The 23,794-nt window shown below is 33.6% G+C and overlaps 3 protein-coding genes across 6 annotated transcripts; all 3 read left to right on the plus strand.

Annotated features, from left to right (window-relative positions):
* Positions 1-146: 146 nt before the first annotated feature.
* On the plus strand, positions 147-1,700 carry LOC125070406 (bis(5'-nucleosyl)-tetraphosphatase [asymmetrical]). Of its 4 annotated transcripts, none has more exons than XM_047680269.1 (4): positions 147-165; positions 521-650; positions 964-1,049; positions 1,312-1,700. In XM_047680269.1, the coding sequence occupies exons 2-4, from the start codon at positions 539-541 to the stop codon at positions 1,537-1,539; spliced, it is 426 nt and encodes a 141-aa protein (XP_047536225.1). In that variant the 5' UTR covers positions 147-165; positions 521-538; the 3' UTR covers positions 1,540-1,700. The 4 variants fall into 4 exon arrangements, with proteins under 4 accessions (XP_047536225.1, XP_047536224.1, XP_047536222.1 ...); XM_047680268.1 differs by lacking the exon at positions 147-165 and adding an exon at positions 209-333; XM_047680266.1 differs by lacking the exon at positions 147-165 and adding an exon at positions 272-301.
* Positions 1,701-3,118: 1,418 nt separating this feature from the next.
* On the plus strand, positions 3,119-17,144 carry LOC125070664. The gene is made up of 21 exons (XM_047680611.1): positions 3,119-3,361; positions 3,564-3,693; positions 4,523-4,632; positions 4,979-5,144; positions 5,418-5,540; positions 6,555-6,828; positions 7,681-7,838; positions 8,097-8,362; positions 8,744-8,957; positions 9,148-9,279; positions 10,652-10,788; positions 11,104-11,130; positions 11,214-11,381; positions 11,699-11,915; positions 12,652-12,795; positions 13,746-14,499; positions 14,701-14,981; positions 15,440-15,612; positions 16,170-16,289; positions 16,617-16,713; positions 16,812-17,144. The coding sequence occupies exons 1-21, from the start codon at positions 3,273-3,275 to the stop codon at positions 17,142-17,144; spliced, it is 4,113 nt and encodes a 1,370-aa protein (XP_047536567.1). The 5' UTR covers positions 3,119-3,272.
* A 1,497-nt stretch (positions 17,145-18,641) lies between these two features.
* Positions 18,642-23,792, plus strand: LOC125070293 (activating signal cointegrator 1). The gene is made up of 12 exons (XM_047680093.1): positions 18,642-18,802; positions 18,870-18,994; positions 19,084-19,269; positions 19,779-19,897; positions 20,351-20,499; positions 20,816-20,979; positions 21,173-21,339; positions 21,821-21,984; positions 22,340-22,461; positions 22,558-22,654; positions 22,824-22,921; positions 23,644-23,792. Exons 1-12 carry the CDS (start codon positions 18,735-18,737, stop codon positions 23,730-23,732), a joined length of 1,548 nt encoding a protein of 515 aa, XP_047536049.1. The 5' UTR covers positions 18,642-18,734; the 3' UTR covers positions 23,733-23,792.
* The last annotated feature ends 2 nt before the right edge of the window (positions 23,793-23,794 follow it).

Below are 23,794 nucleotides of genomic sequence, written 5' to 3' on the forward strand. Positions count from 1 at the left end.
AATTTATTTTTAATTTTAATAAGGATAAAATATTTGTAAATTTTAGTATGTTTTAAAACATACTTCACAAATATGGTTTGAACAAATCACAGATTAAAAATGTGGTGAAAAAGAAATGCATAGAAATATGTAACAATAAAAATAATCTTTTAATTTAAATATAATGTATGTATTTATAATAAAATGTATTAAAAAAATGGATAGTTAAAATTAAAACTCGTTTTGAAAAAGTCATCATTATGTAAAAACAAATAGTATTTGCAAGATCAAGAATGTGACAATAACAATGTCAGAACTAAACGTATAGTTAAATTAAATTATAATTACTTAATTGTATGTACTATGTAGTATAAATATCTTATATTCCTATATATACTAATAAGAATAAGAAAATAACTATTAATACTGAGTTGAAAATATTACTTTTACAACATACATATTTTACACATAAGTCAATTTTTTGTGAGTGTTAATATTTTATAAAAGAAATTATAATTTAAATAAGTACTTTTATTTATAGAAAAACAGTAAGTTAAAAATGTCACCAACGAGAGCAGCCGGTTTAGTAATATATAAAAAAAGTAATCAAATAATAAATTTTCTTTTACTTCAAACTTCATATGGAGAACATCACTGGACTCCTCCAAAAGGTATTTTTTTCTAATATTTGAACAATACTATAACAACTATTTGTAGTAATAGATTTAAAAAATAAAGATAATCCTTTATTTTTTCAGTCATACAAAACTGGGCAAAAACTAGTACTAAAGTTCTTAGGTTCTGATTTCGTTAAAATCCTGACATAGCAGGCAAATATTTTTTTCTTTGTGATTTACATTATTTAATAATTAGATACTTAAATTTCCTTTTATATGTAATAACTAAATAATATTTATTAATATATATTAATTAATACTTATAATGGGAGTTTTTGAATAATTTTGTGAATTCTAAAATGTTAAGGCCATGTTGATCCTGGAGAATCTGACTGGATTACTGCATTAAGAGAGACCAAAGAAGAGGCAGGCCTATCAGAAAATGAATTGGAGGTATAGTAGTGGAACATAATTTGCATAAAAAGAATAGAAAAGTATTACATTACATTAACAGCCTGTAAATTTCCCATTGCTGGGCTAAGGCCTCCTCTCCCTTCGAGGAGAAGTATATTTAAAAGTTAAAAAAAAATACACACAAATTAAACTTCTTTTTAATTATTATAGTAAAATATGTATAGCATGTAATAAGCAAATAACATTATATTGAATCAGTAAAACCTTTCATGTTTTTATTTCATTGTTATAATTTTTGCAGATATACAAAGACATTTCTAAAACCCTAAATTATCAAGTCAAAGGTAAACCAAAAGCCGTTGTGTATTGGTTAGCCCAAGTAAAAGACCCTGATCAGAATGTGATTCTGTCTAATGAGCACCAGGATTTCAAATGGCTTCCTTTAGAACAAGCTCAGGAAATATCAGGGTTTCAAGATATGAAGAATCTGCTTGCTGAGTTTCATGAAAAGGCTCTTAAAATTGTGTAATATTTGTTTAGTTTTGAAATGCAATAATAAATTAAATAATAATTAATTAAAATAAAAAACATCCTGTAAAAAGATAATTAATAGTAATTATTTTAACCATCACAATTTTCATTAGACAATGTAATTTCCCTCCTCAGATCATAAATTGTTTTCTAATCGCTTATTCTAGTTTTATTTCAAATAAAAATGTGAATGACCTTGCAAGTTTTATAATAAGATAAATTTATTTACAATAAGAGAAACAGTATTTTTTTTATATATTATTGGAACAAGTTTCTGCTACAACATTTCTCACGAAAGTGTGAAAATATTGTAATACTTTATATCAACTAGTACTACTACTAGTGTAGATAGTTATCAGATTGAAGATTTCATAGCTTGTAAGTAGACACAGCAAAATTTTATCATCATCAGCCAATCACAATCCACTGTTGGACATAAGCCACTCCCAAAGTGCGCCGAAGATTCTGGTTCCGCATAGTCAGCTCCTGCCACTTTCAAGTAATCAGTCCACCTGACTGAGAGCCGTCCAGCGCTGCATTTGGCATTTACACTCTAAGACTCGTCTACTCCATCGACCATCATTCCTTCGACATACGTGACTAAACCACTGCCATTTTAGTCTGCCAAATAAGCAAACTATTTCGGTAACTTTTGTCTTTCAAAGGATAGGCTAATTTCTAATATGATCCTTTAAAGATACTCAGTACAGCTCGCTCTATAAAAGTGATCTCGAATTTGTGCTCTAGTCCCGAATTTAGTGTCCTCGTTTTTACACCGATAGTCATGGCAGATAAAAAGCATTTTCGAAAACTTTTAGTTTTAAACATTACGGTAAGTAACGACGTAAGGACTGGACAGAATTTGCTAAATCCCAAGCGAATTCTTCGATCGGCTTCTTGAAGTTGGTCCTATCGAGCGAGTGTGACTTGACCAAGATATATTCTACCACAACATCGAAAGAGTTCCTTTCGACGTACATATCGGTCAAGGCACGACATGCCTATTGAACATTACTCTGGTCTGGTCACGCTGAGAGAGAACATAGAATTTCGGTAAGTTCGGTATTCCTATAAGATGACGATGTCGTTGGCAAATCGAAGGATTCAATGTTAAGATAAAGATTTTCTAATCCAGTATCTAAAATATACGATTAAAATAAATTGTTGTATTTAACCGTATACTTACAAAAAGCTTTTTAATGTATCCAATATACAAGCTTGCTACAAATAGAATGTTCATTTACATTAAGCGTATGCGAATTGTATCTTATTTGTGTGGACATAAACTCAAAGTAAATTACTTGTCCAATAATATTTTTATTTTAAAGTATTATCTATCAAACCCTTTTTTACTGAGATACAATTATATATAAATAAAATAGTGTATGAATAATTATGTAATAAGTAAATAAATATAATAATATTTGTCTCAGGGCAGAATGCATTCGCCTTGTTGAATTAACAAAATTGTAATATTATCTATGACTTGACTACTCTTTGTAATGTAGTTTGTCAGACTGACAGTTGTTAGTCTATCTTTCAAAAATGTGATTCAGGATTCTATTTTCTTTGGGACAGTTATTTCAATTTGTCAATTGACCGAAAAGAGAATGTCAGAATTGATTGTTCTTCCGTAATATTTGAAAGTTTTCATGAATTAAACATCATTTGTTGTGTTTGAATAAAAAAACAACTATTATTTATAAATAAAAATGAAATTTAGTCTTAATAATGGATAACGTTGAAAGCAAAGAATCTGATGAAAGCGAAACAAACATTGCAAAGAACAAGTCAAAATTTCGCGGAAAAAAACGAAAGAGGTTTTAATTGTTTTTTTTTTATTATTAAAATGTTATTTTACAACTTCATAGTCAAATAATAAAACATAGTGGTTTTATAAATTAATTACCTACTTTATATTACTATATTGCTTAAAAACAAAATATTATTTTACTTTCTATTTGGCGTTTTAATACAATACTAATATAATCAATAATTAAGATTTCTTTTTATCATTTTAAGACTCGATAGTGATACGAGCACTGACGGTGATGATGTATTACCAGAAAACACTCTTGAATTTGAGAGCAATGTCCACGCTTCAGCAATTAAAAATAATTTAGATGATGAGAGTGTAAGGAAAATTTTAAAGGTTTGTATAAACAATGAAATAAATTAAGTTATTTACTTAAATTAAATAAGTACACTACTACCAGTAGCTCCATCATACAGGCTTTAATGACGGACATTTTTTTCAAAATATGTTACATTCCCTCTGTCATACACAGAATTAAAACTTATTAATATATAAACAACATCATTTTCAAGCATTTTTCAACAAGTATTTAAAATAAATGCATTTTTAATTATGAATTTAATATATAAGTTGTAAATGTTTTGAAAAAAATAAGAAAATAAAAATATTCGAAACTAGTTAATGCTAGTTATTATTTGTTCTTAAAAATTAATACTTTATACTTCACCATATTAGGGGATATCTATTAATGAAGTCTATTAAAAGAAAATAGTCTATATCCTGCTGTGATATTAAAGTGATCTTTAAATTAAAAAATTTTAGAGCAGCAGTTTATTTTTGAAAAAGTTATTATTATACAAATGCCAACACCATTATCAATTCTATAGTAATTAGTATGGATCAATTAGATTAATAATATGTTGAGTCTAATAAAAAAATATATATTACCAGATAGCTTCAGTATTTAAGCTATCAATATATTCATTTGAACGATAACAAAATGTATATTTGAGATACATTTTACAATTGAATAAGAACTATATATATACAAAAAATAGACAATGCTTACATTTCCGAAACTACACGAAAAATATTGAAAAAACAATGACTTCAATTGTATCCCAAAAAGGTGTACCATTCAACCTCCGACAGAGAAACACATTTGTATAATTTTATTTTGTATAAAATTTGGCTGTTATAAAATGTATTATTAATTTTTATGCAGAAAGTAGTGACTAATGACCATGTACTGGCCCTTGTTAAGCTGCGAGAAGAAGAAGAAGATTCGGGGACGGAAGAAAGTCTCCGACCCAAGATTACTAGATCGAAAGCTAAGTTAGTATTTAATTAATTTTTGTAAAATCTATCTTTTGATTTAGATCACTTATTTTGTTTTATTCATGAGTCTACTTATTGAAACATTTTTGTCAAGAACTGAGTGGCGCAAACATGTTAACTGAAAGTTGAGTAAGCACAACTGACTTTTACTGTGCCTAATTTTTTATGATTTATCTTGTGGCTCAACAGTGAAGGAAAATTAAATTCAAATTAAAAATTATATAAAGAAAAGAATAGTCGAATATCTAATATCAAAGTGTTATTTTTATGTATATTATATTGGTTGTTTTTATGTAATAAAAATAAATAAGATTTGTTATTAAAATCAACATCTATCGATTAGGGAATTGATGAAGGTGTCCCGAAGTAAAGCGCCATGGAACTTGGAATTGACACCAATCAATCATATACCGGTGAAAACGAGACCGGAAGTGAAGGCATTGATAGCACAGGAACTCCCCGAAGATGAAGACGATGAGGAATATGAGCCCACCCCAGATGACGTCATGGTAAATATCTATATAAGTAACTCGTTTTGTAAATAAATAAACACTTAAGGTTTTTAAATGGTAAATAATAATTATTTCACGAATAATTCACAGTAAATTATCTTTGTAAAATTACTATTTTATTGCTTGTAAAGATTTGATTAAGATTTAAGTAAGTTTTTTTTGTTATTTAATAATTTTATTGATCTCTTTGTACATCAAATTAAATATAATCAAATTTTTGGACATTTATTTTAATGGGTCTATTAAATTATTAATTTATTTTATTTCTAGAGCGATGACGATCATATATCTTTCAGTGACTTGGACTCACAGCCGCGAACACCGGCGACGCCTCTAAGTCAAACCAAAGCTAGTCCTAAAATAGTTCAAGATGGACCATTTAAAGTACCTCAGGTTGGTTCTGTTATGTGTCAGGTTTGTTCAGTATAAATAATTGGTTCATCGCAAATATGCATGGGGCATGCAAATTTTTTTAAAGACTACCCTACCCTACATTTCTGCTTCGGGTTTAGTGACTAGCTTGTATGGCTGCACAATCTCGGGTCAAGCTTGGCCATTAAAGTTTTCTTGTTAAAACATATTCTAGGGCAGGCTAGAATTCAAAAGTTGGCAGTTTTACACCCAGCGGTTGGTTTCTTTGATCTGATCTCTTTGCTCAGACTGTTAGAGTGAGAGAAAATGTCACGTAATATAATGTCTCTCACACAGTTGTCTGGTCTTAGAAAAGCGCCAAAAAAATAAAAAAGTATTTTAATTTATATATTATTAGTAATTAAATCGAAACTGAAAGTTCAATTCTTAATCGGAAGTGATTATTTTGTAGATTTAATTCATACAAAGAAAATTCTCTAAATCTAAACTGTAGAAAAAGTTACATCCGTATATGTGTGGGACATTTATGTCTATAACATTTTACCGGACAAATGTCATCTATTCTTTTCCGACGCTGTATTATATACGAAAATTAAGTATTTAAATGAAAATTATCGGTGCTTGTGAGGTTTTAAATCACGATTTTCGGTTGAGATTCACGTGATCTAGTCATCGGATGGTCTCGGCTCAACTAGCAGACAATAGCAGTGATATTTTAGCGCGTCAGTGATGCCGCAGTCGTAAATGAAATTCCTTCGCTTATATATAGGATATTAGTGGTCGCCCGCGACTTAACTCGCGTATTAGGAGTTAGTCGTTTCGTGTTGGGCATACAAAAGTAGCTTATGCCCTTCCTTGCAGTTCAAGATTGCTTTATAACAAATTTCATCAACTTCGGTTTATTGGTTAGATCGGGAGGGAGCAATAGATAGACAGACAGACAGAATCTAAAATTATATTATAGATGATCTCGAATATACTTCAGAAAAGTTATTGATAATATATTGAAAATAAGATTTAAATGTTTATTTTCAGGATTTATCCAAAGATGTTTGCAGGAAGCTTGATTTGAATCAAGAAGAGGAGGCGACCATAGCTCTAAGGACTCGGTCGAAACTGAGTCTATCATCAACATCAATAGAACACATAGAGAGCTCTTTCATTCCCCCGGACTACCTCCCCGTGCCGGATGTAGACGATCTGTGGAACGAGTTCTTGACGGAATGTCTGAACCCAGCTCCGAATGCGAGGAACGAGGACGACGATGAAACTGATCCGGAATATAGTGTCGCTGCTGACCCTGACGCAAGTAGGTTTAAAGTATTTTTAAAAATCACAGACAGGCTCTTCAATAGTTATATTAGGGTAATGTTTGACGCTCAACAATATCCTCAATGATATAAATTGCTATGATGATGTCTTCCTGACCGATTTCGACCTATCTTCAGGGAGACCAGCCGACTACGCGGTACATATTATAGGGTACAAGTATGTGCGCACACAGGTGCACTCTCTTATCCGATGGAACGGCAAATCCGACACGACCGGAGATATTTAAAATAATATGTTTCAAACGGTACTTATCCAACGTCAGCCGACATCTTCAGGCGCTCTATTTATTGGATATATGATATGAGTCGCTGTAGTGTGGATTTTTGTCTAATTATTTTTATTTATTATACTTGGAGGTAAGGCTTTGTGCAATCCTGACTGGGTAGGGTAGGTACCCCCCCACTCATCATATATTCTAACGCGTAACAACAGTGCTTAGTATTGTGTTCTGGTTTGAAAGGTGAGTGAGCCAGTGTAACTACAGGCACAACGTATATAACATCTTAGTTCTCAAGGTTGGTGGCGCATTGGCGATCTAAGAAATAGTTAAAATTTCTTACAGCGCCATTGTTATTTGCTCGTTCGAAAACCTATATAATAAAATATCATAATCATAGCGTCAATAGCGCAATGGTGGACGGGCGATGTAAAAATTCGCAGGATCGTTGCTGACCACTTGGGCTATTATCGTCCCCTCTCCTAACTCAAGTGATAAGCTTAAAAGGAGGGGTAAATAAGAATATTAGTAATTCCTTAATCAATTTGGGGCATTGCTAGTATTCTTTAAAATAAAAATAAAAAAACCTTTAAATCAATGTCTCTCTTACAGATGAGGAAGACGAAGAAGCTTTGGAAAATAGCATAATAAAAATATCTAAGAAAGAACTTAACGATTTGGTGACTGAATTATTTCATGTAATGCCGCCGGAAATTGATGTGCAACTTGACAATATACAGGGTGTTTTAGGTGAAGGGAATGGTGCTGAGGTATGTATATGTCGTAACTGACATCATGCTCAAAACTTGGACCATAGCCACTAGGGCTATGGTCCAAGTTTTGAGCCAGGGGTCCCATAGTAGAGCGTATTGATCATTTATGCTTTACATATCACTCTTATAAATATAATATATTACGAAGCGATCAGTCAATGTATAGATTTAGCGAGTAGCTTTCGTCCACTGATCAAATATAAATTAATTTTGTTCTCATTTCTCAAATAATATAAATAAAGACGATATTTTCAGGTAACAACCGTTTGGGAAGGAAAACAAGAGCAACTTTCAGATGAAGAATCAAAAGTACAGAGCGTTGCGGCAAAGATAACGTGCGAGAGGCGAGATAGCAAGACGAGGTTCTCTATAGGCAAGACAGAGCCAGACGACATCGATGACCACGACCGAACACTCGTGATAGACACAAGTATACATGTAAAAGAAGTTCCTGAGACTTTGGTCAATGAAAATCTGTCAGCTACACCCGTGACTGAAGCTCTGTCCGTGCCTGAGGTGAGGTGAGTGATTAGCTTATCAATAGACACACCCAATAGCAGTTAAACATTAAAAATATTAATAATAGTACGAATTGCATATTCTTACGCAGAAATAATGCGTAATAGTATAGCTTCTGAACAAATGATCAACAATGCCGACTGTGCACTCTTCCGCGACTGCTCTCGCCTCACTTGATCTCGTTTATTCAGTACAGTATCCCATGTATCGCACTATGCGCTATAAGTTATTATTAGGGTTCGATCGAACCATCGGCTTTGTCTTCGGTCACCTTCGCTTAAAAAAAACATGTTCAAACGAGTGTAGCATGTACACTCACACGCCTCGCGGTGCCTCTAGGAAAATGTACAGCTTGCATAACAGTGGTGTGGCCGACGTTTCAGCGCAGGCGCTCCCGAGCCGTCCGTGAGCGTTCAGCAGCGCGCCTCGCCGCCCCCCGCGCCGCCCGCACCCCGCGCGGCCCCCGCGCCGTCGGCCCCACTCGCCGCCCCCTCTCCGGCCGCTGCCCCCGCGCGCCCCGCTCCCCCCGCGCCGCTGCGCGCGTTGCTGCACGCGCCCGCGCTCACACTCACCATACAAGTGGACGACGCCTGCAAGGTTATCTTCTTGATAAACACGAGACGGTATCTTCGACGATCGGACTTACTTGACATATTCCATATGAGATATAATTATGCACCTTGTGTAATGGTGAACGATATCTATGAAAATTTGAATGTGTATAGGTCTCTCCGACCGTGTCCGTGGTATCGCTCACTATATAAAAATAAAATTATGTGTTTCACAGATGTACCCACAGCAGTTGCAGCTGTTGCAGCAGCAGCTTCGCCAGCATATACAGCTGGCCGCTTCGAACTTCCTACAGTTGTTTGTCCATCCTATGCATTGGTCGTATGCGCCTAAGTACAAGGAATACCTGGTTTGTAGACTTTTAACAGGATTCTATACCATTAAAATCGTTTCAATCAGATTTGGGTGCTTTATAAAAGCATAATTCCAATATACATTACTTCGCACACGTGTTTTTAACAGAATAAAAAAAACTTAATATATATATTTTTTTATATTCCACCAACAGGACTAAAATGTTAAGTCCATTGTACTTATAATAGGCTAGTTGACAAAATTTGGAAATTAGTTTAAAACTATAGCTTAGCATCTATTTCACCCCAAAAATATACTATTTTAAGAAAAATAGGTTTTTTATGTTAGTATTTTGAGTTTTTAGAAATGAACTTGAAATTGACCGCGAAAAAGGCCAAGACTGTCATGGCGTCTTGAATGACGTCACACCTCGCGAAACAGCCGTGTTTGTGTATGACAGTCAATTGTGTTTTTTAATAAATAATGAATTCCTCGTATTATAAATACTGTATGGTGCCCCAATGTGAAAGTACAATGATAAAAACGCCAGACAAATTATTCATATACGTACCAAACAATAAATAAATACGAATAAAGTGCTTAAAAATGGCATGGAGGCAAGATGCTCTTATTTTGTCAACTAATTCCACAATTTATTTCTGTGAAGATCATTTCGATGTAAGTATTAAATACAACTTTATATATCTAGTTATAAATGTATCGTAAAAGAAATGAATTTAGCAAATATAATATATTACACATAACCTATAAAATGTTAGGACTAGAATAGGACTTTATGATTTGTTTGAGTTAAAATATTATTTTCGTTTTATAAAATGTAATAATTCAAACTCTTCTTATGTTTTTAGTTGCCAAATGATATGACTAATTATACAGAGTATCATATTATGGGTAAAGACACAAGTGCGCATGAAACCAGGTTGTATACCAACGAAGTTCGAATGCCAAGAAGATATATGTTGAAAAAACAAAGTTTGTCAATAATCGCAGAGTGTTTGAAAGATCCAGAACCAAGTAGTACCCCCAGTTTATCTGCCATAATGATAATTGATAGCAACAACGTAGCGTTCCGCGCTTGTTTCGCGAGGTGTGACGTCACGCAACTCTGATTGGTGTTTAATGTCACGTGATTAAATGCCTCATTTTGTCGATTTTATTTTCCAAAAATATAATTAATCTTTTATTATTTTTGTAGAAAAGTTGTTTTTTTATTTACTAATTATCATGGTTAATCATTAGAAACTCAAAGCCATCCGATTTATTATTAGTGGAAACAAGCCTATTATACTATTTTTTATTCAATATAGTAGTAAGAAATGCGGCGGAGGTACAAATTTTACCAATTTTTTTTTGTTAAAGTTTAATTTGAGTATACTTTCTATGATGATAGATATTCTTCTTTCCAGGTGACACTCAACGAAATGACCTTAACAAATCCGAAATCTGTAGTCGATGTTTGCAATCTGAAACCGGCGATAGATCTCGTGGAGAGTTGGGAATGCTCTTTATCTGATAACACGCCGGACACTGTCGCAATGGTTGAGTAAGTGTTCGAACTGTATCCATATTCTTCTCAGGACTGTAATAGTCTATATTAATATTATAAATGCGAAATTAACTCTGTCTGTCTGCTTGTCTGCTGCTCTTTCACCAAACCACTGAACCGAATTTGATGAAATTCGGTACGATGCAAGTCAAAAGAAGAGCATAGGCTACTTTTTTCTGCCTAACACCTGACGAAAACCCACAAAACGCGTTAAGCCGCAGGCGACAACTAGTCTTTTTTGCCTTTATATTAATTGAAGAATTATATAATTTTTTCAACTTCCTTTCATGATCACTGACAAATTTGTTTCAGGTTTATCCAAAAAGAAATGGAAAAGTGGTAAGGAATTCATGTTTTTAATATATATTTTTTTTATTTATCAAATTTTCTTGAGAAAATTAACAAACGCCATCACGTTCCAGTCGCCGCCGCACCACTCAGAACAGCGTCTATGTCGCGGAATTCCCGGAGTTATTTAAGAAGGTAGTGGCTAACAGTTCGGTGTTTTTATACCCCTATTTGTTGCCACCGGTGCCATACAGAGCTGACTTTAAACATAAGAGGTTCAATTATCTACGTTCTGAAGACGAGTGAGTATATATACATTTTATTTTCTATAATTACTTGTTCAGCTAAATGCTTCAGTGGGCTCGGGTATGCCGTCGCTTCACCGAGTTTGGTCGGTTCTTCGACAGATGTGATCAGCCTACTGCCACGTCAGCTATCTGAGTTGCAATGCTCTAGGCGGTGTCGGTTTACTTTAGTTTTACAACAGGTTCCCAGAAACGTTCCAGAATTATCCCATATCAATATTAAATTATTATAACATAGAATTTATGTGACAAACTCTTCCACTTGTAATGGTGTACCACTCCATTATTTAATGAGTTATTCTAAAACCTTTCAGACTAATAGTGCTCGGGCTGGAGCAGTTCTGGCAATACGTGGAGGCCAACCCGCAGCTGTTCAAGCGGCCGGCGCGCCCGCACCCGCGGCGGCGCTGGGGCCTCACCACGGCCGCGCGCCTCGTGTGTCGCCACACGCTGCCCGCGCTCACGCTGCGCGCGCTGCTCGCGCACCTCAAGACGGCGCAGCGGGCCGGCGCGCGCGACAGCCCCATCGTCGTGAGTACGCGCACGCGCACGCACGCGCACGCACGCACATCGTGTGCGTGTCACCCAAACTGTTAACTGTTGGGCATTAAAGTATCTCATTAGTTTGCACCAACCAATTGTATACTCATTATAGATCTTGCTTGCTAATCCCCCACGTTAAATTATTATCGGTTTGCATTAGTTACGTGACTCTCGTGCTCATATGTGTGCGTGAGACGACTAAGAGAAGAGACAACAAAAAAACACAAGTTAGATTATATTGCTATTTTTTCTTTAATGAATAATAATTGAACTAGAAGGAGCAAGCCTAGAGCCGAGATGGCCCAGTGGTTAGAACGCGTGCATCTTAAATGATGATTTCGGGTTCAAACCCAGGCAGGCACCACTGAAATTTCATGTGCTTAATTTGTGTTTATAATTCATCTCGTGCTCGGCGGTGAAGGAAAACATCGTGAGGAAACCTGCATGTGTCTAATTTCAACGAAATTCTGCCACATGTGTATTCCGCCAACCCGCATTGGAGCAGCGTGGTGGAATATGCTCCAAACCTTCTCCTCAAAGGGAGAGGAAGCCTTAGTCCAGCAGTGGGAAATTTACAGGCTGTTAATGTAAATGTAATGTAATCTTAAGTAACATATCATAGCCTTTATCCCAGCAGTGGGACATTTACGGGCTGCTAATGAGCAAGCCTTCGTCATTGAATCGATAAGCTAATAAAAAAAGTACTGTAACATTTTCTTTTCAGAACTATTTCAAAAACCATACCATCGAACCTGTGAAACACAAACTGCTACCGTATAATCCGAATATAACGCTGTATGAACAACCGGAATTCGAAATGCCCCGCCTGTGGATCAGATATCTGGCAAAAAGCAGTAAGAGGTTTAAAGTATGTATATTATTTATTACGTTACATGTTAATATTTAAGAAAATATACCAAACCAAGATAAAAACTAATTTTACTCCGCTACATCCTTATGTAGCATTCATCATCGTTCATCATTCATCGCATTCGAGGGAAAGGAAGACTCCTTAGTCTTCCTTTCCCTCGTATGCGATGAATTCTTCCTATGGTTCGGTATTAGCAAGGGACATGCTCTCTGAGCGTTTGTAATTGGCGTGGTCGTGCCGTAGGACTGTCCCTTCCCCCGTGCCAGTGACATACTAACTCTGCTCTGAAACCAGATGTACTTCTGATAGCCATCTTTTGGAACTGCTGAATCGCCATATATTTTCTGTTGTTGTGTTATGTTTTTTTTTTTTATTTATAAAGTATTGATGAGAAGCTTTTAATCGCGGCTTTGATTTATGAATCATAACGGAACTTCTGTGTAATTTGACTACGGTCTTCATCCACCTTGAGATTGGAAACCTTTCCTTACTTAGGGCGGTAAAACATATCGTTCTTACCATTTTCTGGGTACATTCTCGAGAATACCTTTATATGTCATGTCAGCTTATATTTGGTCTTCGTCTTGGCAAGATTGTGTTGACGTCACTCGTATGAGTCTTATAGGCTTTATAGTTATAATAGTAAAGTCGATCGACTACTTTGGAGTCGGTGTGTCCAATGCCGAATTTTGTCCAGTTGGTATTATTTGCGTTTCCAGAAGGCTTAGAATATTTTGCCCTCGAAAATTTCAAGTTCCAACTTCGGAAACTGAATTGTAAATCGGCACCGCATACTCACCTTTTCTCATGCTGCAGATGTGTATAGTCAATGGTGACCACATATGTAACAGATAGACGTCCACTCACTAGTATAGATAGTAAATTACTATTTTTTTAAATTATTATTAATATAAACATCGCTTTAACAACGTTCTATTTCTTTAAAGGATCATCTCCACCGACGCACGACTCAACCGCCAGCCGGCGTTGAAATAGAAATGGGGAAAAATATCGAATCTCCGCAAAGAAATCCTCTACCTATTGATTTTACGAAACCGATATACTGCGATAGAATCAACATGCTCCCGCCGAAGTCAAAACCGGCACTGGTTGACAAAATTGATGTGCACATACAGAAACCGAATGAAAACGTCACGAAAAATACAACGATTCTTGTTGCATCAAATCTTTATACAATCGTCAATACGAGTACAGGAACTCAATTAGTTCCTCTACAAGTAACGAATACAGTTGACAGTGCGTCCACGCCGATATGTTCGCCCGCTGTCATAGACACGAACGCAAGTAAAGACGATATCGACGCAGAATTGGAAAATAAAGAGAAAACCAGTAATAGTATTAATAATATGGAAGTAACGAATTCAAATTTGGAAGCCAGTGCGGGGACTAAATCGAATGAAACCGAAGCTACTGGCCATTGCATATGTTGTATTTTATTTAAAAAAATACGTAGAAAACGACAGTCGTTCATTACTGATTATTTTTATAGTAACAAGAAAAGACAAGATGATCTATGTGGTTGTAGGCAGAAGAAATATCCAAAGATTACAAATAAGTTGAGATTATTAGTAAATAATTACAAAACACTTTCGAAAACTGTATACAATGAAATTGTAACGAAAATGGAGAAATGCAAAATGGCCGAAGCGTGCTCGAAGGATTCGAGTACTAATGATTTAGGTATGTTTAGATTCATATAATTTATTTAGATAACTTTTATTAATCATTTGTTCTTGGGTGGCTCTTCAGTTGCGAATTAGTCTTTGTCCAGAGCCGCATGTAACGGCATTCCAGCAGATACGATTGCTGTGAACTGTAATCTTTCGCAACCATGATCTTTTTCCGCCAATAATTATTTTTTATACTATTCTTTATTTTCAGTTGCGGCCCTTTTGTTCCAAATTAAACTAGTTGAGAGGACGAATATGGCACGAAATAACATTATGAAGAAAACTTTACACACAGCGTTTGCGAGGTTCGATGTTGAAAATGATGATCCAATAAAATTATCAGAACGATTGTTCGAAATATTTGACGTAGAGTTGGCTGATATGTATAAGGAATTCCTCGGGTTCCTCACAGCGGAACAGGCGGATAAAATCGATCAATTCAAAGATTATTTCGTGCGAAACTGTATTCAAGAATTGATTGTTAAAATAGAGGTAATAGTTTAACTTTTTATTGTTTAAGAAGCAGTTTTACTAGTTTGAAATTTCTATTAGTCACGAAAAAGAAAAACTGATTAGATCAATATTCATGAAAAGATCATAACACTTTTAGTGATTATGATTATCTACTAATATACATACCTAAATACGCGGCAAACGAATATTATGTACGTAAATTATAAAATATGACTATTGATACAATTTAGGCGGAGTAACCATTACGCAGCACCTTGGAATTTTCCCTATAATAAAGTAATTTTTGACATTAATATTTTGTTTTTATTATGAGAAGAAACAACAAAAAAACTAAGTCATTTTAATTTATCTAATATATCCTGTATGATATTCAACTAATGCTAACTCCTAATTCTTATATAATTATTATTTAATCTTGTACAGAACTTTTTTTTATTTATTGTTAACAAATATTTTTTTGTTTTACTTTTATCCAGGAACTAGTATTGGATAACGAAAAACGACGGTTAATATTGGAGAATTTAAAAGAGATAATCTTAGACAACACGTCACAGCCGTGTGAGCTTTGTTGTAAACTCCTTAACTGTACTCGAGATTATCCCACGCTAGCGCAATATATTTACTCGTTATTCCCTCATCGGTGGAAAGAGTAAGTCATTTTGTTTTATTTTATTTCAGAATACGATAGGATTTCTAAGAAAAACTTAGAAAAGTAAGCAAATGCGCACCTGATGGTAGTCGCCCATACAAGAATTGCAAGATATTTATAAACAGTGGTTAAACCTACACCGATTCATATACCTTATCCAATAGCATTCATATCCAATCGAAATAGCTAAATATTAGCAAACCTTCGATTTACATATGAATACCATAATTCCACTTAACTAGACTCGACTTTTAGATACTTTTATTTTATTCCAAGTTCGACATCTAAATGGCATATGTTCACGAATCCTTAGTAAAATACAATATCTAAATAATAACGATATAATATTATAAATTATTCAAGATTGATTCTCTGTACACCAGGAGGAAAAGAAAAAGTAGATCCGATAAATGTGCATATTATTTTGAGAGTGACATACATTCTAAATCTCCATTAATTATTGGCAATTTTAATTTATTTGGTTTCTATTTAGTTACTTTTTTCTATATGTTTTTAATTGTATTATTTTGTAATGGGATTATTATTATTATTTTCAGAAAATTAGACACTAGAAGTGATACAGAAATAAATGAAAGAGAAGAAGATCATGAAGGTATGCTTACAATATGTGAAGAAACAAACGCTGCAGCGGATTATGAAGCTGATAACTCATCGAGGTCCGATTATTTAAATTTTGCTTGTTTTGGTTGTATGGTCAGAAAAACGACATAATTTTCTTGCATAATTTATTTATTATTAATCAAACTGCAAAAAGTATGTATTTTTTTACGTACATGATTAGTTTGTATTTTTCGATGTACTACAGAATTCCTTATAAAAATAATACAAGTAGACTAAAATCTTGATATCTTGAAAGAAAATTTAACATTCACTTACCTGAAATACAATTATTTAGACTAACACAAGCTAGCACTAAATATTATCTTGTCACATACAAATCAACTCTTCTCAATCAACTTTTCTATATAAAACTTTATTTTCAGCGATGAAGAAGTCTCTCATTTAAGAGAAATATCCAGCAGTGAACCCCAGCTGGTACATATTCGGAAGCCGGATAAAATTGTTACTACAATTAAATATGTATGTAATTTATGTATACTATTATTTACCCTTTAACTTGTTTACTTTTATTTATTAATAATAACCTTATATTGATATGTAAACTTTTATTATTACAGGAAAAACCCGAAGCTTCCGAAATGTCAGTAGATGAAATGGAACATAGAAAGAGCGAATCTTCCGATAATATGTCGATGCTCATAATGTCTGAGGATGAGTGTATCAAAACAGAAATTCCAGAATGGAAAAGAGACGAAGATAAACTTATCCTAGAAGTACTCAAACAATGTATTAGTCCTAATGAAATTAAAGACAAAACAATAATTGAAATAATTGAAGATAAAAATGTTGTAAATATGATATCAGACAGCCTCTGCCATAAATCTTATGAAGATGTGAAAGGGAGAATATTGTATTTGTTAGAAATTCTTGTGAATGATAAGGATAAATAAATGTTTTGTTTTTTAAATGAGCATATTCTTTACTCAAACTCAACTCAAACTCAAATTATTTTATTCAATATAGAAGTATTACACTTTCTTATTGATGGTCAAATTAAACGCTACCACCGGTTCGGAAAAGGAAACACCCTGACCTGAGAAGAACCGGCGAAAGAAACTCAGCGGGTCTTTTTTTTTTACGTCAAATTAATTATATACATAATTGTATATGAATAGAAACAGCCAGGAGGCGATCGTTTCATTCCCTAGGTGTGTTATCAAACATAAACTCACTAATTGAATAGTAACCTTTCGCACACAAGCGTTCCTTAACATTTTTTTTTAATTTTGCAACAAAAGCATTTTGAACGCTTTCTGGGATCCTGTTGTAGAAGCGTATACATTGCCCCACAAAAGAGTTACTGACTCTATGCAGTCGAGTAACAGGAGTAACAAGATTCTGTTTGTTCCTTGTACCAATGTTATGAGAATCACATTTTCTCATAAAAACATTAATATTTTTTCGTACATACAAAACATTACAGAATATATATTGAGAAGCAACAGTCAATATTTTAATTTCTTTAAATTTATACCTTAATGATACCTTGGCTCGTAGGTTATAGATTGCGCGAATACCCCTCTTCTGCAGCACAAATATTTTAATTTTTAATATTTTAATTTAAGCAATTATTAATTCCCAACTAAGATAGGACTTCTGGCAAAGATATCTTGTTAGAAGAGATTAGTAATCCTGAATACACTTTTGTCTCTTATGATTTACGTGTTACATAAAAAAATATTTATTGTTTTTTTTAAAGGAATGTGTAAATGAGGATTCTACTAATTAAAAAATGTTCTGATTACATTTAACATATAAATTTAATATATAAATTGTATATATTTGCCTTGATCTGCTAAAAAGGAAAAACACCGAACAACTTGCGTGGAAGAAAAATTACACGTAATTACACGTACATCACGATGTAGCCTCCCATCAAATTCTCTCCCTAAGACTTTCTCTATCTTTTTGTTTAAGCTTAATGCCCTATTGATTAAAAGACATATTTGACCAATTCATTCATTTGTTTAGATTATTTATCATTTTGTTATTGCTTGTATCTGCGCCAGATAAGCGCTAAATAATTTGTCAATGTGATGGAGTAAACATGAAGATGAAGGAAACTGATTGGTTCCTAATTTCGAATTGGTTGTATTTATACTAATAATGCAATACAACGCTATATTTCTGGAATATCACGATAATTATCTGCATGCATATACTTAGATCAATAATTCATAAATGCATAAAGACAATCATTTTTTAATTGAATTATCCTAACTTATAAAGACAAAATCTTGTTTTAATGTTTTGAGATATAGCTTTAATATTATCCAACGTGTACTTATAGAAAACAGCTGATAATCAAAAGTCAGGACTAGCTGGCAGCAGACTGTCAGTGTCATGTTAATCATATTGTCATTCATAAGAATACATCTTTATCACATAGAAATATATTTGTCAAAACTTTATTTTCTTGCACCGTTGTCGTGGAATGTACTTATTTTAAAAATTGTTGCAAATTATTGTGAAATTTTAAAATGGATCAGTGGCTTAGTGAAGGATTATCGAAAATATTAGATTTTGAAGTACCAGAAGATCTTATAAAGTAAGAATTATTTAATTAACACATTTACCAAATAATTTCAGACTTTAATTAAAAACTACATTTTCAGATACATATTGTCAATAGAAAATGAAAATGATTTGAATGAATATCTCAAAACTTTATTAGACTTCGACAACTCTCAGCATAAAAACTTTTACTTAGAATTGATCAAAAAGAAATTTCCTTCGAAAGGTTAGTTTATATACTTATTTTTCGTTATATTGTAATTTTATGTTGTCCTACAAGATATTGTGTATATATTAGTACTTATAATATTCAAGGTGGAACTCAAACAAGACAACAGAAGAAAAAAATTGCAAAAAATAAACAGCAGCAAGATTTTGTGAGCACAGAAACAAATACACAGAGCCAAGTGGTTGAAACTGATGTTAAATCTAAAAAGAAAACAAAATATGTCAACTTGTATTCGCAAGAGGGAAAAAATGCACAAGTTGTTTTATTAAAAGGTTTGTATATAATATGCTATTTAATAAATTTTGCAAATAGACTGTACATGTATTACATACATTTTATACAATTTATAAAAGAATAATAAACTTGACTGGTATTATGAAACCTACTATTATAATGGTTGAATAATCTTTGAATTCTTATATAGTACTTATCACATGTTTATTTGTTAATTTACAATAGATTAAATACTTAAAATATATTAATGAATTAAAATACTTCGATGAAATAAAAATTGAAGATAAATTCATGCACAAAAGTGCTGGAGTGCTTTTTGTCAGGTTTGTTCAAGTTAGCTTTGTAGGTAAAGTTGTAAAAATGGAAATAGAGAGCATCCTATTCCTTGGTATCTGTACGATATCTGTAGTATATGGTAAATTATTATTCAATACTTAATACATTTAATTATTAATTTAATATAATACAAACATTACATTGTATTATATGCTTATGGTTTTAAATGTGTACACAAAAGTTCTAATAATCACTATGAAATATTTTTCAGGTCGACATCATTGTGACTGCCAAGCATCAAAACATGAACTTATCAATAACTGTTTGCAATGTGGTCGTGTTGTTTGCAAACAAGAAGGTTCAGGACCGTGTCTTTTTTGTGGGAATTTGGTGAGCTGAGCAACTTTGTATTTTTTTTTCAAAACATAATAATGTATGTATTGTACACATTTGCAGAACTTATGAGAATTGCATAAATGACCAAAATTGGTTAATAGGGAATTTAATTTGCACATGAGATATAATATAATACACACATAGAATAGAGAGCTCATGCACATGAATTCTCTATACTATCGTTCTTATAATCAGATGGAACATTGTATCAACATGCCCAGAGAAAGTTTAGGCATACAAACAATGGCTTTAGAGAAAAACATCTTAACTGAACAACCCAATAACTTTTTAATGGCAACACTAGAGGTCTTAACATCTTGATCTGCTAGCTTTCAAAGGGGCTAGCACAAATGAAGCAGTCAGTTATTAAGAACAAATTAGTAATAAATACAGTTTTATTAAATTAACATAAAAATATGGTAAAAGCTATTTTATACTTATATGCAGGTATGTACACCGGAGGAGCAAAGAGAGATAAATGCAAAGACTAAGTCCAGTGCCAAGTTGATGGAGTCCCTTATGGATAGGAGTCGTCCTAAAGGTTGGGAGGCAGCCGTCTCGCATAGAAATAAACTGCTTGAGTATGATCGTACCAGGTGAATGAAATAGTATACATCATATGTCAATAATTGTTGGAAGAAGTTAAACAATGCCTAATAGCTTAAATCCTTTTTTGTTATCTCTTAACTTTTCCTGGTGTCTGTCAATATGTTATGTCACTTGCACTTGTTTTTAATAAACCGTTTTTAATGCTTATATTCTAAATCTTATTATTTCTACAATAATACTTTATGTTACCAATATTTTTATGTCTAAAAATTTTCTATTGCAAGTTGACTGAAAGTCCTTGCAAACAGTGAACAGAAATATAACTTTATCAATTGTGGGTGAATATAATCAATTGTGTGGTAGCGAGCGGCGCACACGCGTGACGGACGACGACAGCGACTACTTCAACGCCAACAGCGTGTGGCTGAGCACCAGCGAGCGCGACCAGCTGCAGCACTACCAGACCGCGCTGCACGAGAAGAAGCACGCTTCCAGGCTGAATAAGAAGATGACTTTTGACTTTGCTGGTTAGTTATGAACTTATTTATGACAGTGTTCTCGGGTTCCTTCATTATTTAAAGCAATAGCGTCTTCCTTTTTTAAATTTAATAAATAATTTTGAATTTAATAGATCATGTAGTATTTTTACCTACCCCTAAAATTCAAACAACGGTAGTCCGCGACATTTTTAATTTCTAATATTATATTTATATTGTGTAGGCCGCCAAATTGTGGAGGACAAGACAATAGAACATGAAGTAGATGAGGATCACATTCGTAACATAACGAGCAGTAGCGCGCCCAGCGTTCAAATGCTGCGACCAGATATGTTGGCCGACTCGTCCGACCGAGACGTCGCTCCCGGTGTCAACGCACCCATACTACAGGTACTTCTGCTATACAGCTTAAATTGTATGATATTTTCATTTCAATCTATCTTATTAAAACAAACTCAATTAGCTTCATCATGATTGTCATTGGCAGCATATTTTGTCCAGTACTTGGTCGTAGGGCTTTCTGCAAACTCGTCTGAGTAGATACTCATCATTTTTAATCTACCACCAAATACGCCAAATGGCGATACTTTGCATTGTTGTATTCGGTTTGAAGGATGTTTGAGCCAATGTTAGTACAGGCACAAGGGTTATAAGATTGCAGTTTCCAAGGTTGGTGATATTGGCGACGTAAAAAATGGTTAAAATTTCCTATGACGTCAATGTGCAGTGGTGACCACTTACCATCAGGTAGGACATTTGCCCGAACTTTGCTATAAAAAAAGTATATTTTGATGGAACCATCAAATAACAACTAAAATAATAATAATTTCATTCAATTTTTTGTAGAATAAATAATGTTTTTTTTTCCAAGTTTGATCAATCAGTAGAGTATCAAAGTTACTCGTCTGTTGCGAAATCGAGCTGGGCCCAGTCTTCTCGTATCCAAGACCTTGAGCTGCAAGAGATGAGCGACACTGGCAAGTGTTTATCGATGCACCAACCCTGGGCATCCTTGCTCGTCGAGGGAATTAAATTGTGAGTATTAGTAATTTAAAAAAAAATGACACTGTAGCATTTGTCATGTCTGACTCAATTTTCTATGATCCTCTATTATAATCGCATGAATTTATATCTACTTTTATAATTTAAATGATGAATTAAAAAATAGTACAATCAAATTTCTAGAGGAAACTATAACTATAAACTTTGCCGTGACTACCGGTGAGGTACTAAGCTCCCCGAACGGTGACGCTGGTGAATGAATGAATTTTGATTTATTAAATAAGTATTGGTAACAACAAAGCCATTTTTCTTAAATAAAATGTATCTGTATCTGTTAATTTTCAATCTGTGAAGGAAACTGCTTTGAGGAAGTGTTTTTTTATGACAGACACGAAGGTCGCACGTGGTACACGAGTCACCGGGGCAGGCTGTGGGTGGCGTCCACCGCCAAGGCGCCCGAGCCCGGCCTCGTGCGCGCGGTAGAGGACCAGTGCCGCGCTCTATATCCCGGTGACCATTATTTACTTCTTATCTTAAGAGAGGCGCGGAGGAGAGGGGTCTATTTCAGAAGATTTAATGTGCTAATAATGTTACTTCTCTTTATAGATAAGCAATTCAAGTTTCCTTCTTTCTATCCCACGGGATGTCTTCTAGGCTGCGTCAATGTGGATGATTGTTTACCTCAAGAAGAATATTCTAAAAAGTAAGTATTAATTATAAATATAATTTTAATTGGTGGTGAGATTTTTTTGCAGGATTGTCTCGATAAGTTATTAGAGGTTATTTGCCATTAAATCTTCTATTATCAGTTTACAAATGAATATAGAATGGTGAGTGAAGCAAATATAATTACATGATTTTTTTTTCTACAGATATCCCGAAGGTGAAAGTGACAGTCCCTATGTGTTTATTTGCTCAAATCCAGTCAGCTTGAGGTTGCGGTTCCCTGTAAAGGGACAGCATAAGATTTGTAAGTACCGTCCGCAAAATAATTGATATCGCTCACTCTTCCTTTATAATTTAGGTATTATTTTATCTCGTAGGAATTAAATAGTAAAAAACAATTATGTCGTAAGCTAGAGATATACAGGATATACGCTGTATTATTAAATATCTTTTGTATTTAACTTCTTTGATCATAAGAAAAATAGACATATAGGAAATGTGACTTTATGAGTATCATATTAATAGCAACAGTTTTTAAAGCAAGAAAACATACCTAGAAAGACAGGCGTGATTGGAAAAGGATTTTTTTTTAAATAGTGTAATGAGGGATGGCGAGATCTTAATAATTTTTAAATTAAGGAACAGGTGATATTACCTTAAATACCACATATAAATTAAAGTGTCAATAATCGAATCGATAATCGAAATTTTAAGTTACTTCACTAGTTGCATCTATTAAAAATTTAAGTAACATACAATATCTATACTAATATTATAAATGTGAAAGTAACTCTGTCTGTCTGTCGCTCTTTCACCTTTAAACCAATGAACCGTATTTGATGAAATTTGGTGTGAATCAAACTTGAACTCCAAGGAAGGACATGGCTACTTTTTTTGTCAACACATGACAACGAATCCCTAAAACGCGAGCGAAAAAATAATAGACGTTAATTCTAGGAGTGATTCCTAAATTATATACAAACGCGATTTTCTTTTTTTACTTTAAAACTCTTTTTTTGATTACAGACACTTTAGACAAAACAATTCATCAAGCAGCTGTTAAATGTATACAGAAAATGGCGAAGATGCAAGCCGAAGAAGCACATGCGGGCTGATTTATGTTATCGATGTGTTAATTTATTTACTTGTATAAGAGAAATAAAACAATTATTACATT

The sequence above is a fragment of the Vanessa atalanta genome, chromosome 17 (genome assembly GCF_905147765.1).
Source record: "Vanessa atalanta chromosome 17, ilVanAtal1.2, whole genome shotgun sequence".
Lineage (NCBI taxonomy): Eukaryota > Metazoa > Arthropoda > Insecta > Lepidoptera > Nymphalidae > Vanessa > Vanessa atalanta.

Excerpts from the sequence above, each read along its gene's own strand:
- LOC125070406 (XM_047680266.1), top strand. Across the intron at positions 651-963 it reads TCACTGGACTCCTCCAAAAG|GCCATGTTGATCCTGGAGAA; the intron begins GTATTTTTTTCT and ends TAAAATGTTAAG. Across the intron at positions 1,050-1,311 it reads TATCAGAAAATGAATTGGAG|ATATACAAAGACATTTCTAA; the intron begins GTATAGTAGTGG and ends TAATTTTTGCAG.
- LOC125070664 (XM_047680611.1), top strand. The coding sequence starts at position 3,273 with ATGGATAACGTTGAAAGCAAAGAATCTGATGAAAGCGAAACAAACATT. Across the intron at positions 3,362-3,563 it reads CGCGGAAAAAAACGAAAGAG|ACTCGATAGTGATACGAGCA; the intron begins GTTTTAATTGTT and ends TATCATTTTAAG. Across the intron at positions 7,839-8,096 it reads GTGAAGGGAATGGTGCTGAG|GTAACAACCGTTTGGGAAGG; the intron begins GTATGTATATGT and ends CGATATTTTCAG.
- LOC125070293 (XM_047680093.1), top strand. The coding sequence starts at position 18,735 with ATGGATCAGTGGCTTAGTGAAGGATTATCGAAAATATTAGATTTTGAA. Across the intron at positions 18,995-19,083 it reads AAAGAAATTTCCTTCGAAAG|GTGGAACTCAAACAAGACAA; the intron begins GTTAGTTTATAT and ends ATAATATTCAAG. Across the intron at positions 20,980-21,172 it reads GATGACTTTTGACTTTGCTG|GCCGCCAAATTGTGGAGGAC; the intron begins GTTAGTTATGAA and ends TATATTGTGTAG.